The sequence below is a fragment of the Rhineura floridana genome, chromosome 1 (genome assembly GCF_030035675.1).
Source record: "Rhineura floridana isolate rRhiFlo1 chromosome 1, rRhiFlo1.hap2, whole genome shotgun sequence".
NCBI lineage: Eukaryota > Metazoa > Chordata > Lepidosauria > Squamata > Rhineuridae > Rhineura > Rhineura floridana.
The window spans coordinates 158,592,172-158,610,241 of record NC_084480.1 but is presented as its reverse complement, the minus strand read 5'-3'; the positions used below and the strand labels follow the sequence as shown (position 1 = coordinate 158,610,241).

The 18,070-nt window shown below is 43.4% G+C and overlaps 1 protein-coding gene and 1 long non-coding RNA gene across 8 annotated transcripts in view; one reads left to right on the top strand and one right to left on the bottom strand.

Moving 5' to 3' along the window:
* The window catches only part of VAV1 (vav guanine nucleotide exchange factor 1), a 141,004-nt gene that overhangs the window by 13,124 nt on the left and 109,810 nt on the right, over positions 1-18,070 (bottom strand). For all 6 annotated transcript variants that reach the window (XR_009764428.1, XM_061639412.1, XM_061639393.1 and 3 more), the window contains 6 exons: positions 17,450-17,551; positions 16,712-16,809; positions 15,299-15,321; positions 13,398-13,443; positions 2,772-2,908; positions 1,458-1,523 (listed from right to left, as the gene is read on the bottom strand). Coding sequence is in view for 5 of the 6 variants with exons in the window: in XM_061639412.1 (XP_061495396.1) it covers positions 1,458-1,523; positions 2,772-2,908; positions 13,398-13,443; positions 15,299-15,321; positions 16,712-16,809; positions 17,450-17,551 (472 nt within the window). In the remaining variant the exon portion in view is untranslated. The remainder of the gene's footprint in view (positions 1-1,457; positions 1,524-2,771; positions 2,909-13,397; positions 13,444-15,298; positions 15,322-16,711; positions 16,810-17,449; positions 17,552-18,070) is intronic.
* LOC133390617 (uncharacterized) overlaps positions 1-18,070 on the top strand; it is a 71,811-nt gene that overhangs the window by 2,307 nt on the left and 51,434 nt on the right. The window lies entirely within an intron of this gene.

Sequence of the window (18,070 nt, the reverse complement as noted above, 5' to 3'; positions counted from 1 at the left end):
CATTGGGCTGCAGGATACTTTCTTGGTGACCTGAGTAAACTCTTCTTTGGGTGCTCTCAGATGGGGCTTAATATTGTAAACAGGTCATTGAGATATTACTAACAAGTCATTGGCACCAGTTTTTAAAACTGGATTTTCCCCAGAAAAGATAAGTCTGGATTAAATGTGGAAAAAATATAGGCTGGCATTTTAACGACAACAATCTTATGTGGATGCTGCTAAGAACTTGCATACATGAGGAGCACTGACTCCACAATAAACACCTGTCTGGAAGCACTCTTCATCCCTGACTAAACAGCACAGTGTTAAGACAATGTCTAAGGGATTAACTGACACTCATCCAAGCTTTCTAGTGTCTCAATAGATCACATTCTTTACTCTCTCATTTGATGCCTACATTGGGATAATGAGATTTGAGGATGGGTTCTTTTCCATACTGTCCAGAGTTCATACTGCTTTATTTCTGTATTGGCTGAAATTACAGCACACAGCAGACACAAGGTTGCCCCCACAAATGTTATTTGGAGCAAATCTCTAATAGTTGGCCTATGTGAAACCATTATAATAAAGCATGGATTGATAGCTGATGTCCTCAAGGATGCTATCCCTATAGTTGCAAAAAAAAATAATGGACTGCCTTCAAATCGATCCCAACTTATGGCGACCTATGAATAGGGTTTTCATGGTAAGCAGTTTTCAGAGGGGGTTTACCATTGCCTTCCTCTGAGGCTGAGAGGCAGCGACTGGCCCAAGATCACCCAGTGAGCTTCATGGCTGTGTGGGGATTCGAACCCTGGTCTCCCAGGTTGTAGTCCAACACCTTAATCACTACACCATAGTGTATTAAAAATAAAGTTAAAGGGTGGACCATCTGTTAGCTAGGTGTCATCTCCAAATGAACCAATTTACACCATTTTATTATCCTGTGAAATTTGATTACGGTCTTCCAGGTTACTTTTTTGAATTATCTGTTGATGCAACGAGGAAGGCATTTACAGCTTTGAGATTTCAAAGTATGCCCACAGATGGCAGAAAATTTGTAAATGATTGTTTAGGTATATGCAGCCAGGGAGGAGAGGTGGAAGATACTGTTCACTGTGTACTGTATTGCTCCCTCTATAATTATCCTAGGGAAAGATTTCTCAAAGGGATTCTTCAGAGTTTTCTTTTTGAATAGGAGGAGAAAAATTGTTACTTGCAGATGGATGGAGATAAGGTCTCTACATTTGCTTTAGCAGCCCAACAGATTAGACAAAATGTCGTTGCACTATATGGGGTCCAGTGTGCTGGAGACCACTTATGCTAAAATGTGTCTTCAACCAAGCTGTATTTTTGTGATGAACAATAGTTTTTAGCAAATATGTTTGACTGACTGACTGGCATACCAAGCTGGTTTCAGTAATCCTCCGGACCAAAACACATGAAGAAATTACTTTCCCCAGATACGTGCTACTCACACAGACATAAGGCTTTACTTTCTTGCAAGGAAACCAGCCAACTTCATTGCTGGATGTGTTCCTTCCCTGCAAGCCAAGTAAGAAAACAAAGATCACATCAGACACAGGTTTTCATACTTAAATTTAACAAGTTTGGTTAATTTGCGTTTGAATATAAAAAAAGAAAACAAAAAATCTTTAGCTGATGGGGAAACTTTTGCATATGAAAACTTCAGGTGATTCGGGGAAAGTTCCAGTGACTAACTTTAAGCTGGAACAAGTGTTGAACAATGAAGTGCCCTGGAAGATTTTGCCAGCTTCATCCACTTCACTGAATGACTCACAATAATAAAAATAAAATAAAATAAATGAATAAAAGTGTTCTGTGATCTGGAAATGAGACTCTGCCCTTGAATATTGCAGTTCCAGTCTAAAATGTCAATGGTACCACATTTAAGTGGCAGTCCTATTTTGAACTAGACACCTCTAGATTATGAAAAGAGAGGAAGATCTTCTGGGGGAATAAGCAGCCTAATATAGTATTCTAAAAAATAATCTCTGGAAATGGTCAGTACACTCTAGAGGACAAGCTGGATGGGCAATAAGCTCTCCCACTCTACGAGTGATGGGCATCAGGGGCTTCCCCTCTGCTACTGCCTGTTAGGGCAGGGGCCATTTAAAAGGGCTACAGTAGTGTGTATCTGTGGCTTGTCTACCTTCAGACCCTCTCTTCAGGCACTTTTCTCTCAAATGGGGGAGGGGAAGGACCACAGCTGACAGAATGCAGGAGTAAGAGTGGAAGGCAAAGGGGAAAGTTTCAGCACCCTCCACCCATGTGCTCCTTTGACCCTCCAAATGACACTTTCCATGTGAACGTGGTAGACTGCATTTAAAATGCAGATCTGCCACTGTCATATGTAGACTGGTCTTGTGGTGGGCTGTAAGAATGAAGTATACCTCCAATTTCATTTTTTTGAGGGGGGGGCTGTCAGAAATCTGGGGAAAACTGATTTACAGATTTTGTTCCAGTGCAAAATGTGGCTTTTCTGATTTCAGATGCTGGGATTTTAGCCTAGAATTCCAGGCCTGCTATCTGATTGGAGTAACCTTAAGTGCTAATACCTAATGTAATCAATTCAAAACTACCTCTCAGCTGCACAAGTAAAAGCAGCAGAAGTTGCCAGCTGTACCCCCAGCTTGGGTAGTTTGTATTCCAAGAAAATTATTGAGGAACACATGCAGATAGCTAATTCATTATTGTTTTCAACCATGTCCTCCTGACATCACCCCAAGACTGAAGAGCTGTGATTCAACAGCACTGTTGATGATGCCTACCTGCCACCACAGCTGCTCCGCCTCAGCTTTGTTTAATTCCACAATATCGCCCACGTTGAGTCTCAGTGGTGGACCAAATGCCACAGGTGGTGGAGGCAGACCATAGTACTCCTGGCAGACTTCCAATTTGGGCAGTCCTTAAGAGCAAAGAAGAGTTGTAGTGTTTGAAACGAACCAGTTTCCTTGCTTTTATCCCAACATGTACCAAGTGAGCGATCATTTCTAAATAGTTAAGAAGAACAAGCAGACAGTGAACAGATACACTTACTGTGCCTTGGTGCCCTATCCCACAGTATCCAGGGTTCGAGTGTGTGTATCTGAAGTTGAGTGGTCGGGACAGAATAGGGATTCTGTTGGTGTACTGCCCACCCCGCTGCTCAACAGTCTCCCTTCCTGAGCTAGCCGGGGTGGTCTCGGGGTTGATGTTGCAGTCCCCTCGGCTTGTGGTGCTAGGGGACTTCAGCATCCATGCTGAGGCCACCCTGTCTGGAGTGGCTCAGGACTTTATGGCCTCCATGACAGCCATGGGTCTGCCCCACTCATGTTGCTGGCCACACCCTGGACCTTGTTTTCTGTGTGGAGGGGGATTATGGTGATCTTGGTGTGGAGGAACTTTCTGTAGTTCCATTGTCATGGACAGACCACTACCTGGTTGGGTTTAGACTCACTGGGACTCAGAACTTCTGCAGGGGTGGGGGACCGATTAGGATGGTCCGCCCCAGGAGGCTGATGGATCCGGATGGTTTCCTGATGGCTCTTAGGGATTTTCCTGTCACCTCGGCAGGCGATTCTGTCAAAGCTCTGGTTGACCTCTGGAATGGGGAAATGGCCAAGGCAGTGGACACGATTGCTCCTGAGCGTCCCCTCTCACGAAGTGGAGCCAGCCCAGCCCCCTGGTTCACCAAGGAGCTGGCGGTGATGAAACGAATGAGACGGAGACTAGAGCGACGTTGGTGGAAGACTTGGAGTGAGTCTGATCGAACACGGGCTAGAGCCTATTTGAAGGCCTACTCCATGGCAGTACGGACAGCAAAGAAAGCATTCTCTTCTGCCACTATTGTGTCTGCGGGGAGCCGTCCAGCGGAGCTGTTTTGAGTGGTCAGAGGTCTTTTACATCTTGGCCCCCGTAGGGATAATATAGACCATTCAACAGACCGCTGCCAAGAATTTGCACGGCACTTTGCAGATAAAATCACTCAGATTCGTTCTGACTTGGATGCTATAGTTGATACAGTCTCAGTGGATGTAATTTTGGCTCCTGCTTGTCCAATAATAATGGATTCTTTTCACTTTGTACAGCCCGAGGATGTGGACAGGATCCTTGGAGAGGTGAGAGCCACCACATGTCTTCTAGACCCCTGCCCTTCCTAGCTCATTGAAAGCGCCAGAGAGGGACTGGCTGAGTGGGTGAAGGGAGTGATCAATGCCTCCTTACAACAAGGCAGAGTTCCAGTGTGCCTAAAGGAGGCAGTTGTAAGGCCTTTGTTGAAAAAGCCCTCCCTGGATCCCTCCATAATGGATAATTATCGGCCAGTGTCCAATATCCCATTTTTGGGCAAGGTAATAGAGCGTGTGGTGGCCTCCCAACTCCAGGGATTCCTGGATGAAACGGAGTATCTAGATCCATTTCAGTCTGGTTTCAAGCCTGGTTATAGGACGGAGACGGCTTTGGTCGCCTTGGAGGACGACCTACGCAGAGAACTGGACAGGGGGAGTGCGTCCCTGTTGGTTCTGCTGGACCTCTCAGCGGCTTTCGATACCAGCGACCATGGTATCCTTCTGGGCCGCCTTGCTGGGATGGGACTTGGGGGCACTGTTTTACAGTGGCTCCGTTCCTTCCTGGAGGGACGAACCCAGAAAGTGGTGCTGGGGGATTCCTGCTCGACTCCTTGGCCGTTGGCCTGTGGGGTCCCTCAGGGCTCAGTTTTGTCCCCCATGCTATTTAACATCTACATGAAACCACTGGGAGAGGTTGTCCGGGGGTTTGGGTTTGGTGCCATCAGTATGCTCAGGAGATTTGGGCTGCAGTGTCACCAATATGCGGATGACACTCAGCTCTATCTCTCGTTCAAGTCCTCACCAGAGTTGGCTGTGGATACCATGTCCAAGTGCCTGGATTCCGTAAGTGAATGGATGGAAGGGAATAGGCTGAAACTGAACCCCAACAAGACCGAGGTGTTGCTCGTGGGAGATAAGAGAAGGTTGGGAGACATAGACCTGGTGTTTAATGGGGTAAGATTATCCCTGAAAAACCAGGTCCGCAGCCTTGGGGTCATTCTTGACTCCCAGCTGTCCATGGAGGCTCAGGTCTTGGCAGTGAGCCGGGCGGCTTGGTATCAATTACATCTGATACGGAGGCTGCAACCCTACCTTCCTGTTCATCTGCTCCCATGGGTGATACATGCCCTGGTCTCCTCTCGCTTAGACTACTGTAATGCGCTCAACGTGGGGTTACCCTTGAAGACGGTCTGGAAATTACAGCTGATACAAAATGCGGGGGCGCGCTTGATTAAGAACAGCCGTCGCCGTGATCATATCACCCAGTTTTGGAAAAAGGGTGGGGTAAAAATAATGATAATAAATAAATAAATAAAATAAATTCTTAACCTTTTCCACTGCCAGCACCCCTTGGATTTCCAAAATATGCTCTCGCACCCCCTGAAAAAACACTGTTTATATTTTACTTTAATTTAATTTTAATGTGTGTTTTAGCCTAACATAGCTAAGATAAATGAGTTTTCCAAAATCTTTGCTTGTATAATTAACATTCTGTTTCTATTTAAATGAATTTTTTAAATCATTTGAACAATGCCTCGCACCCGTAGAAAAAGTTTCTCGTACCCCCAGGGGTGCGTGCACCCCAGGTTAAGAACCACTGCTCTAAAGTGTCCATCATTCATTCATTCATTGGCGATCACTCGTGGCCGAGTAAAATTGTCTTCCAAGTCTTTAAAAGTGACTATGGAGGCCAGTTCTGGATCCACACAGCCTCCCACAGTGAGGACATAGGTTTCCAGATGGAAGATGGTCACAATGAGGATTTTTTTGATGTGCCTTCTGCTTAGCTTGTTTGTCCCGTTCGCCCTGTATTTGTGCTTCTTCAAAGTCCACAGCACCTTTGATAATAGCCAACCTCCATTTCGGACGTTCACGGGCCAAGACTTCTCAGTTCTTGATGTTCATGTTACATTTTTTTAGATTTGCTTTAAGAACATCTTTAAACCTCTTCTGCTGTCCACCAATATTCCGTTTTCCATCCTTAAGTTGGGAGTAAAGTAGCTGCTTTGGAAGACGGTGATCAGGCATTCGGACAACATGGCCAGTCCAGCGAAGTTGATGTTGAAGGATCAGTGTTTCAACACTGGCAGTCTTTGTGGCGCAGAGTGGTAAGTGGTGGTAACATAGCCGAAGCTCTGCTCATGGCCGGAGTTCGATTCCAACGGAAGGAGGAAGTCGAATCTCCGGTAAAAAGGGTCGAGGTCCACTCAGCCTTCCATCCATCCATGGTCGGTAAAATGAGTACCCGGCATACGCTGGGGGGTAAAGAAAGACCGGGGAAGGAACTGGCAAAACCACCCCATATATATGGTCTGCCTAGTAAACGTCGCAAGACGTCACCCTAAGAGTCGGAAACGACTCACACTATAAGTGCGGGGACACCTTTACCTTTAGTCTTTGCTTCTTCCAAAACGTTAACGTTAGTCCGTCTGTCTTCCCAAGTAATTTGCAGAATTTTCCGGAGGCAGCGTTGGTGGAATCTTTCAAGAAGTTGGGAGTGGTGTTTATGAATGGTCCATGTTTCACAGGTATACAGTAGGTTCAGTAGTACAATGGCTTTGTAAATAAGCATTTTGGTCTCCCTGAGAATATCCCGATCCTCGAACACTTTAACACTTCATTCGGGAGAATGCGGCACTCGCAGAGCTCAGATGATGTTGAATTTCAGCATTGATGTCAGCTTTTACAGAGATATAAGAACATAAGAACATAAGAAGGGCCTGCTGGATCAGGCCAGTGGCCCATCTAGTCCAGCATCCTGTTCTCACAGTGGCCAACCAGGTGCCTGGGGGAAGCCCGCAAGCAGGACCCGAGTGCAAGAACACTCTCCCCTCCTGAGGCTTCCGGCAACTGGTTTTCAGAAGCATGCTGCCTCTGACTAGGGTGGCAGAGCACAGCCATCATGGCTAGTAGCCATTGATAGCCCTGTCCTCCATGAACTTGTCTAATCTTCTTTTAAAGCCATCCAAGCTGGTGGCCGTTACTGCATCTTGTGGGAGCAAATTCCATAGTTTAACTATGCGCTGAGTAAAGAAGTACTTCCTTTTGTCTGTCCTGAATCTTCCAACATTCAGCTTCTTTGAATGTCCACGAGTTCTAGTATTATGAGAGAGGGAGAAGAACTTTTCTCTATCCACTTTCTCAATGCCATGCATAATTTTATACACTTCTATCATGTCTCCTCTGACCCACCTTTTCTCTAAACTAAAAAGCCCCAAATGCTGCAACCTTTCCTTGTAAGGGAGTCGCTCCATCCCCTTGATCATTCTGGTTGCCCTCTTCTGAACCTTTTCCAACTCTATAATATCCTTTTTGAGATGAGGCGACCAGAACTGTACACAGTATTCCAAATGCGGCCGCACCATAGATTTATACAACGGCATGATGATATCGGCTGTTTTATTTTCAATACCTTTCCTAATTATCGCTAGCATGGAATTTGCCTTTTTCACAGCTGCCGCACACTGGGTCGACATTTTCATCGTGCTGTCCACTACAACCCTGAGGTCTCTCTCCTGGTCGGTCACCGCCAGTTCAGACCCCATGAGCGTATATGTGAAATTAAGATTTTTTGCTCCAATATGCATAATTTTACACTTGTTTATATTGAATTGCATTTGCCATTTTTCCGCCCATTCACTCAGTTTGGAGAGGTCTTTTTGGAGCTCTTCGCAATCCCTTTTTGTTTTAACAACCCTGAACAATTTAGTGTCGTCAGCAAACTTGGCCACTTCACTGCTCACTCCTAATTCTAGGTCATTAATGAACAAGTTGAAAAGTACAGGTCCCAATACCGATCCTTGAGGGACTCCACTTTCTACAGCCCTCCATTGGGAGAACTGTCCATTTATTCCTACTCTCTGCTTTCTGCTTCTTAACAATCCCTTATCCACAAGAGGACCTCTCCTCTTATTCCATGACTGCTAAGCTTCCTCAGAAGTCTTTGGTGAGGTACCTTGTCAAACGCTTTTTGAAAGTCTAAGTACACTATGTCCACTGGATCACCTCTATCTATATGCTTGTTGACACTTTTCGTGCCCAGGGTGAGAGGCAATAACGGAACTCTGGGATGTGATTAATTCTTCCTTTATTAAGGAAATTTCCACATTGAATTTCCTGCACTTCATGCAAGCCTCTAATCTAACTCACTAGATCCCCTAAGTGCCTATTCCTGCAGCATTGAAAGAAAGTTGACAGAGCGAAGTTTTTTCCGCCTCCCCACCCCTTATGAAGGAGGGAGGCAGTCGCGAAGCCTTGCGCTCCTTCGGAGAGATCCCCCTCCCTCCGCCTTTTTCTGTTCCTCCCTCCTTTGCCGTCTGCGAGCTCTAGGGGAGGGGGGTTCCTCTCCCTCTGAGGCACTGATGTCTCTATCCCATGCGGGGGGGCCAGGTGAGTGGAAACTGGATGCTGGCTTCTTTACGGGGCTGCTGGGCTGAGGAGGGGTTACGTATCCTCTTCTCTCTGACTCCTCTTCCATCTCCCCTCCCCGCTGCTCGAAAGGAGGCGTGAGAACTGGCAGGGCTGAGTCCTCGGCCGTTGGAATCCCAAGGTCTCTTACTGCAGACATCTCTCTATCTCCCCCCTCCTCTTCACTCCCTAGCTGCAACTCCTGGAATTCTAAATCCCCCTCCCCACTCTCTCCCACATCGTCTTCAGGATCCCGTTCCAAAGTCTCGACAACACTCTCAAAGAATTCTAATAGGTTACTGAGACAGGACTATCCCTTGCAGAAGCCATGCTGGCTCTGCTTCAGCAAGGCTTGTTCTTCTATGTGCTTAGTTAATCTAGCTTTAATAATACTTTCTACCAGTTTTCCAGGGACAGAAGTTAAGCTAACTGGCCTGTAATCTCCAGGATCCCCTCTGGATCCCTTTTTGAATATTGGCGTTACATTTGCCACTTTCCAGTCCTCAGGCACGGAGGAGGACCCGAGGGACAAGTTACATATTTTAGTTAGCAGATCAGCAATTTCACATTTGAGTTCTTTGAGAACTCTCGGGTGGATGCCATCCGGGCCCGGTGATTTGTCAGTTTTTATATTGTCCATTAAGCCTAGAACTTCCTCTCTCGTTACCACTATTTGTCTCAGTTCCTCAGAATCCCTTCCTGAAAATGTTAGTTCAGGTTCAGGGATCTGCCCTATATCTTCCACTGTGAAGACAGATGCAAAGAATTCATTTAGCTTCTCTGCAATCTCCTTATCGTTCTTTAGTACACCTTTGACTCCCTTATCATCCAAGGGTCCAATCGCCTCCCTAGATGGTCTCCTGCTTTGAATGTATTTATAGAATTTTTTGTTGTTGGTTTTTATGTTCTTAGCAATGTGCTCCTCAAATTCTTTTTTAGCATCCCTTATTGTCTTCTTGCATTTCTTTTGCCAGAGTTTGTGTCCTTTTTTATTTTCTTCATTCGGACAAGACTTCCATTTTCTGAAGGAAGACTTTTTGCCTCTAAGAGCTTCCTTGACTTTGCTCGTTAACCATGCTAGCATCTTCTTGGCCCTGGCGATACCTTTTCTGATCTGTGGTATGCACTCCAGTTGAGCTTCTAATATAGTGTTTTTAAACAACTTCCAAGCATTTTCGAGTGATGTGACCCTCTGGACTTTGTTTTTCAGCTTTCTTTTTACCAATCCCCTCATTTTTGTGAAGTTTCCTCTTTTGAAGTCAAATGTGACCGTGTTGGATTTTCTTGGCAATTGGCCAGTTACATGTATGTTTAATTTAATAGCACTGTGGTCACTGCTCCCAATTGGTTCAACAACACTTACATCTCGCACCAGGTCCTGGTCCCCACTGAGGATTAAGTCCAGGGTTGCCGTCCCTCTGGTCGGTTCCATGACCAACTGGTCTAGGGAATAGTCATTTAGAATATCTAGAAACTTTGCTTCTTTGTCATGACTGGAACACATATGCGGCCAGTCTATGTCCGGGTAGTTGAAGTCACCCATTACTACCACATTTCCTAGTTTGGATGCTTCCTCAATTTCATATCTCATCTCCAGGTCTCCCTGAGCATTTTGAAAAGGGGAAGATAGATCGTTCCCAGTATTAAGTCCCTCCTGGGGCATGGTAGATGGCTGCCAAGATAGGGGAAGTGATCACCGTTCTCCAGTGTCACACCATTAAGCTGGATTGATGGTGCTACAGAGGGACTAGTTCACCCCTGTTGATGAAGCACTTTGGTTTTTTTTAATATTAAGTGAGAGCCCAAGCTTTCCATATGCTTCTGCAAAGACATTTAGGATAGTTTGAAGATCTTTCTCTGAATGTGCGGAGACTACATTATCATCGGCATATTGAAGTTCTACAACAGAGGTTGACATTACTTTACGTTTTGCTTTCTGCCTACTGAGGTTAAAAAGCTTTCCATCTGTTCAGTATATGATTTCCACACCAGTAGGAAGTTTCCCCTCAATAAGGTGTAGAATCATAGCAATGAAGATAGCAAATAAGGTAGGAGGAATGACACATCCCTGTTTTATGCCTGATCCGACTCTGAATGGATTGCTCTGAAAGTCATTGTTGTCCAAAATTGTCGCTGTCATGTTGTCATGAAGGAGTCGCAAAATATTCACAAATTTATCAGGGCATCCAGTTTTCAGAAGGATGGTCCAGAGAGCGGTTCAATTCACAGTATCAAAGGCCTTAGTCAGATCAATAAACGCCATATATAAAGGTTGATCCTGCTCCTGGCATTTTTCTTGAAGCTGTTGTGCAGTGAAGATCATGTCCACTGTCCCCTGGGAAGGGTGGAAACCATTTTGAAAGTTGGGGAGGACATCGGCAGGAGGTGATTTGCGAAGATCCTTGCAAGGATTTTACCTGCGGTAGCAAGGAAATACCTTGATAGTTCCCACAATCTGTTCTATCACCCTTCTTAAAAAGGGTGATAATTATGGCGTCCCTAAAGTCTTCCAGGATCTCCTCCCTCATCCAGATTTTTTCGATGAGCTTATGAAGTTGTTGTGTAAGTTCAGGCCCATCTTCTTTAAAGACTTCAGCAGGAATCCCATCAGGTCCACTAGCTTTGTTGTTCTGCCTACTTGATGGCTTTACTGACTTCATCCAAATCAGGGGATATTGCAAGCTCGACTCTAGTTTGTTGTTGTGGAATTTGCTAGAAGACTTCACCAGTCACAATAGAGTTACAATTAAGGAGGTCGTGGTAATGCTCTTTCCAGAGCAGTGCAATAGACTCTATCTTTAAGAAGTTTGGTACCATCCATTGAACATATGGGATTTGTACCGTAATTTGTTGGTCCATAGATGGCCTTTGTGGCATAAAAAAAGCCACATGTATCGTGAGCATCTACAAAGTGCTGGATTTCTTGAGCTTTTTTTATCCACCAGGCGTTCTTAAGTTCTCTAGTTCTTCTTTGGACCTCAGCCTTTGCACTGACATAGTTTTTTTTCTTAGCAGCACAATTAATGTCTTTTCCCTCGATGAGGGGAGAGTGACTCTGTTGCCATCAGGGGAGGCTGCTTCCACCTGCCTTGCCCCACCCTCCAGCCTTCAAACGCAGCTTCTTTAGGAGGACTTTCTGATCTTTGGGTTGGGCTGTGTGGGTTGGGGGATAGCTTCTACTTTGTTGTTTAGTTTTATTGCTTGTTTTTTGATGTTTATATACTTTTATGTTTGATGTTTATATGCCTTTATTTTGTACGTTGCTCAGAGTGGCTGGATTTCCAGCCAGATGGGCGACTAATAAATAGAATAAAATAAATAAATAAATACATTCTGCCATATCTGGAAGGCTTTCCTTTTCTTGTCGATGGTATGTTCAATCTCACTATCCTTCTCATCAAGATTATGCTCTGAACATTTAGTCAACTCCTTCTTTCTCAATGGTTTCTGGTGATAAATCAAAATCACGCCCAACTCTTGCATTGAAATGCCCAAGAGGATAATTTTATCCTCCTTAGGTATTTCTGATAAGATGGTGTCCAGCTGGTTATAAAAATTTTCCTTGATGTCTTCATCAGCATCTAAGGTTGGTGCATAATTACTTAGAATAGTTGCCTGCTGGTTTTTGGCAAGTTTTAGCCGGAGAGTTGAGACTCATTCATTAATGCCAATAGGAACTTCTGACAAGTGTTTCATGAGATTATTTTTAATAGCAAAGCCTACTCCACGTATTTGTTGTTCTTGTTCAGGCAGTCCTTTCCAGAAGAAGGTATAACCTCCTTTTTCTTCTTTCAGTTGTCCTTCTCCTATTATATTATTTTTAAACTAGTCTGAATTCTTTTAGCTACATGTGTGTATGGTTTTAATATTAGAAATAGTTTAATCTTATTTTAATGTAGACTTTGTATGTTTTTAATTATATGTATTTTTTATCTGGAAGCCGCCATGAGTTCCAGTTTTGGAAAAATGGCGGAGTATAAATAAAGATAAGGATAATAATAAATAATAATAATTCTCCTGCTCTTCGAGTTTGTTGGAGTGCTGCTATGTCAATATTAAAATGTCTCAACTCCCTCACAATAATGGCAGTCCTGTGTTCAGGACGTTCACTATCTGTATTGTCCAGCAATGTCTGTATATTCCATGTTCCAAAATTCAATTGTCTTTTGCAACCGCTAAGCGGTGACCCCACTGGATGCGGTAATCCAGTCAGGGAGAGAGATGAGGCAGACTATGTTTAGGGCACCTTTTCTAGCCCCCTCCCCATACAGGGTGAGCAGAGTGGATCCTGAATAGGACTGCTCAGTCGTGGATACAGCTGCCGAACTACTCAACTGCCTCGGTTCTAGCCAGGACGACTGAGTCTGTATCCATCGCCCATGTGCCGGTCCATGACTAGGGGCTTCTGGATTTCACAGTCCTGCCCCCATTGCCATTAGCCGATCGTCATGGGACTTTTGGTTTGGTTTGGTTTGTGGGCAACGCCTGTGCATGAATTTGTTTGATGTGGGGAGATCGGTGCACAACAATCAACACACAATCTTAACAGAAAAAGGCTTTGATCCAGTGGCATGGATACCACGACAATTGGAAGTCGTTTATCTGCTGCAGCCTTCATCCACCTTCACAGCTGTTGTAACATACACATCGTTATCCTCCACCTGTTCTGCCGTTGAGGACATTCTTGGATCATTCTTTGTCTGGTTCCTCTCCCTTGACCTTACTGCCATGGGTGACCCTGCTGGGAGTACATGACTCCTGACGGCATTGCTAATAGGGTTCATTCGAACACACAAGCCCACTCACCACTACAAGGTGATGATCCAGCGAGGGGTCCATCATTCAGCCCCTTGTACCCATGGGAACTGGATGCCATCTGTCATCACTGGTGTCATTATGAAAACATAATAGTGGGCTACCTACATGGCAACTACAACTTACCCAGATCAGTTTTTTCTTTCTCCAGTGTATGCCAATCAAATTTATTCTGCACAGAAAAACAGGAAATTAGGTTCAGGTAACAGGAATGGGGTGAGAGGAAACAAGATATAGGAAATTAGTCGCAAAAGTACAAATCCAGGTTTCAAGAAGGATATTTCATATTAAACATCTCTGTGTGTTTCATTTCTTATACATAATGTACACATCTTAAACTAAAAATAGGCTATTAACTATGGCTTGTGAGCTGTCCCCTCACACCATTCATTGACTGTTGCTGTGATGCTATAGAATGTTCACAAGGATTCACATTTCTTCTGTTCAGAGCATGTTGACAGACTTCCCTCACAGGAGCTGAAGTGAATGGCCAGTTTGCAGAGAAAAACCTCTCATGCAATGTTCATGGGCAGAAGCAGCTACATGCTGTTGGGCAGGAAGCAAGGAAGGAGAGAGACTGGATGCCAAATGGGTTGGCATATAGAAAGCTGAGTGAGAAGAGGACTTAAGAGGTAGAGGAGTGAAGAGGTGGGAAACAGGAAGTAGAAATAGGAGGGGAGGATGAGTGGACTAGCAAAAAGACTTGAAGCTAAGAAACAGAGAGAAGGAACTGAAGAAATGAAAAAGGAGCCAAGGAGAAAAGGAAGATAATCTTGGAGGTCACGGATTTGAGAGAGTCAGGGAGACCAAAGTGGCAATGTGTGTATGTGCATGCGTGCTAAATTTACATAATGAATTGAATAATCCAGACAGATAGCTGCATGTCTCTCACTGAGTGACAAATGGACATGAACATAACATCACCTGTATTTCATAATTCACATCCACATTACCAACACTAGAGATATACAAACTTCTGCTCCAAAATCCTATTTTTTTGCTTTGGCTTCTTGTTATTATTATCTGCATTGTTGGCTCATATTCATCTTGTGATCAATGACAATTCCAAGATCCTTCTCACATGTTGTATTGCTGAGCCAAGTATCCCCCATCTTATAACTGTGCATTTGGTTTCTTTTTCCTAAGTGTAGAACTTTGCATTTATCCCTGTTGAATTGCATTCTGTTGTTTTCAGCCCAATGCTCCAGCCTATCAAGGCCCCTTTGAATTTTGTTTCTGTCTTCCATGGTATTAGCTATGCCCCCCCAATTTTGTATCATCTGCAAATTTGATAAGCATGCTCTGTACCTCCTCATCCAAGTCATTAATAAAAATGTTGAAGAGCACTGGGCCCAGCACCGAGCCCTGCGATACACCACTCGTTACTTCTGCCCAGTTTGAGAAGGAACCATTGATAAGCACACTTTGACTATGGTTCTGGAGCCAACTGTGGATTCACCTGATAGTTGTTCCATCCAGCCCACATTTAGCTAGCTTGCTAATCAGAATATCATGGGGCACTTTGACAAAAGCTTTGCTGAAGTTCAGATATATTATGTCCACAGCATTCCCACAGTCTATAAGGGAGGTTACCCAATCAAAAAACGAGATAATATTAGTTTGGCAGGATGTGTTCTTCATAAATCCATGTTGGCTCCTAGTAATCACTGCATTGTTTTCAAGGTGCTTACAGACGTACTGCTTTATAATCTGCTCCAGAGTTTTTCCAGGGATTGATGTTAGGCTGACTGGTCTGTAGTTCCCAGGTTCCTCCTTCTTGCCCTTTCAGAGTGGTATACAACCATTATTGTTGTTGTTGTTAATAATCATATAATAATAATAATTTTTATTATTCTGTAGTGTCTTTCAAATCATTATGATTTGAATTCTTCATTTGTAATCTTGATTTATAATAGATTAGAGCTCACTCAAGAGCTGCTATTATAATGTGCAGTTCTGCGTTTTGCCTGCTGTTAACCCCATCAATTATCTTTTAATTTTTCTTTTCACACCTTTTTCTTGTTTACCTTTGGCATGGTAGATCCAGACTCTGCATTAAATGGAAAATAAGAAAAGATTATAATGAGCACAAGGGGAAAAGCAAAGATGGAGATGAATATGATGGGGCAACTGTATCTCATTACCTGCTATAGGAATTGAGATCTGATTCACAGTTTTTTAAAAAACTAAGGTACAATAGGACATCAGAATCTTGTTGTTTCCCATCTCATACTTAATAACCATTCCCTACATACCTCCCTCAAGTTCTTTGCACTCACTGTTCAGGTCACATGTTTGTGACTCAGAAACAATTAAAACAGTCATAAACACATACAAAGAAGTAAACCCCACTGGCCTGATTCACATGTCACTGTAAGCCAAAGCAAGGCTTAGCACAGATGCATGAGCTTTGGGAGATGAGAATGCAGCCACTTTGCTCCTCTCCAACCATTCTGCTGATGCACTGTGCTGAGCTAAGCCAAACCATGGCTTGGCTCAGTGAGTCGTTCGAACCTGGGCTCATGGTTTAGCAATCTCTAGCCTAATCACAAGCTGTAACCAAGGTTTGACTTAAGGGGGCAAGGAGGAGAAGGAGGGGGCTGTATATTATAATAACCATGGGGGAATGCAATAAAACTATTAGTAATCTTAAATTATTTATCTGCATTAGGGATGGGATCCATTGGCCGGTGTTGATTCACAAGCATTCCATCAACCTAACAGGCTGGCTGGCATCGATTTGGGTTTGTTCTTGATTAGCTTAGCCACTGCTTTTATTGATCCATGGCTTTTTTCCACAGAAAAAATATTGATATTAATATTGATATTTTTGAGGGAAATATTAATATTTCTTTAAAAATGTTGATATTTTAAAAGGAAATATTGATAAATTATGATTATTACAACTAATGTTTTAGAGTCTGATTTTTTTTTTTTAAAAAAAGTCTGTTTTCAAAAACAGCCACGGAAATTCGCTACATTAAAATCTGATTGTCAGCAATTGAGAATAAGCAAATTCATGGTAAATTCAGTACCAAATTCAAATTGGGCAAAATTCTAGCACATCCCTAATCTGTATTCTGTAGATAATGCCAGTGTGAACACAATTTTCTTTAAATCAGGTGCAGGAGGCTGGCTCGTACAATTAACATTCTACAGATGGGGAGAGTTAGGCTAAAAGACAGCAACTTATTGAAAGCCATGCAGAGAGTTTGTAACTGAGCTGAGATTTGAACCCCAAAGCCCTGCCTGCTGGTCCACAAGTGTCAGCTCTTTTAGTGTTCCCACAAATATCAGACCATTCACCTTTAGTTTGGAAACTGCTCTGAAAAGAATCTGGTTGCAGGAGGATGACTGTAGCAATAGGAAGTCAAGATACTTTCCCTCTACACATCCCCTAGATACACTTCTTTCACCACTTTAAAAGACTGGAAACTTACCAGAGCTGGACTTTCCACATGGTGACACCCGGCCCAGACATTCCTTATGAGCAGGCACCCGACATTTGCTGCAGCGATAACCCTGATAGAATGTTCCTCTATGAGCAGATGGGAGAGAGAGAAGGCTTATGTATCTTCAGGATAAAGTAGAGTGTAGCTTAACTGACTTAAATCAGGGGTGGACAGAAGATAGATCTGGATCTACTGGCAGATCTCTGGATGATTTGTAGTAGATCAGCAAGGATTTCTGACTCCCAATTGTTTAAAAAGAGCATCAACAAAATGACACACACACCCATCCTAAATTATACTGTTGAAATAAAGAAAGCATGAGGTGATAATCATGAGCGGATTTTTGTTTGGAAGGACTGTGAGCTCTCTTCAGTTCTGGTACTCAAAATATTCCTGAGTTCAAAATTCTTTAATTCTATAATTCTTTTGTTCCAGTCTTGGGGTTTTAGAAAAAACAAAGATCTCACAAGCTTGAAGTCTGCCCACCCCTACTTTCAGGGTTTCCTGACATTGTACTCAGTTGGTGTGATTCCAAATAATGCCTGACATGGTCTGAATCTCTGCATTCCAAAGTGAGAAAACATTTACATGCAGCATCCTAACATTAGCATCTCCACTAACATTTAACTTCACTACTAAAAATGGGATCACATAAAACTCCCAACTATATTTATGAAGGCTGTTGTCCCTCCTCATGGCTTGGGTAGAGTGGCATGGCATATGTACCTCAGCAGCATCTGGCAGGCTTTGCAGGAGGTGGTTTCCTCAAAGGAGTACATGTGGAACTCGTGTCTATTTGCTGTGGCATTTTCAGGATAGATATTGGATCTACACCAGAAAGTGAGAAACAGGCAGTCAGCGAGGATGGTGGCTAGCTAGAGCACGTCCACTTGCACAGATATTCATTTTGCAAAAGACATTATTAGAGCTCCCTTCAATCCCTCACTTAAGTTTGATAAATGTTCATGCAGAATAAAGGCTTGATATTCTCACTTTTCCCTCCCCTCCACATATTATCATTCTTTGAACAGGCAAATGGAAATAACCTGACATTTGCTTGCTTGTGAGAAACTAGGGTCTATTCCAGACAATCTGTTTACCGAGCATTCATTTGTTTGCGGTGAGGTTATACAGTATTGGTTGTTTATTGACCATTCATTTTGATTTTATTTGTGGGAATGTTATGCAATGTTACGCCCAAGCATTTTTATTCCACACTTTTCAGGGCATTTTCCTGTCACTTTCCTTACTGCAAAAAGTCCTTTTTGGAAGGAGGAGGTTTGTTGCGCACCCTGAATTTGCTGGTATGGAATTGAATACTACTAGCAAAATTGCAACAGTCTGAAA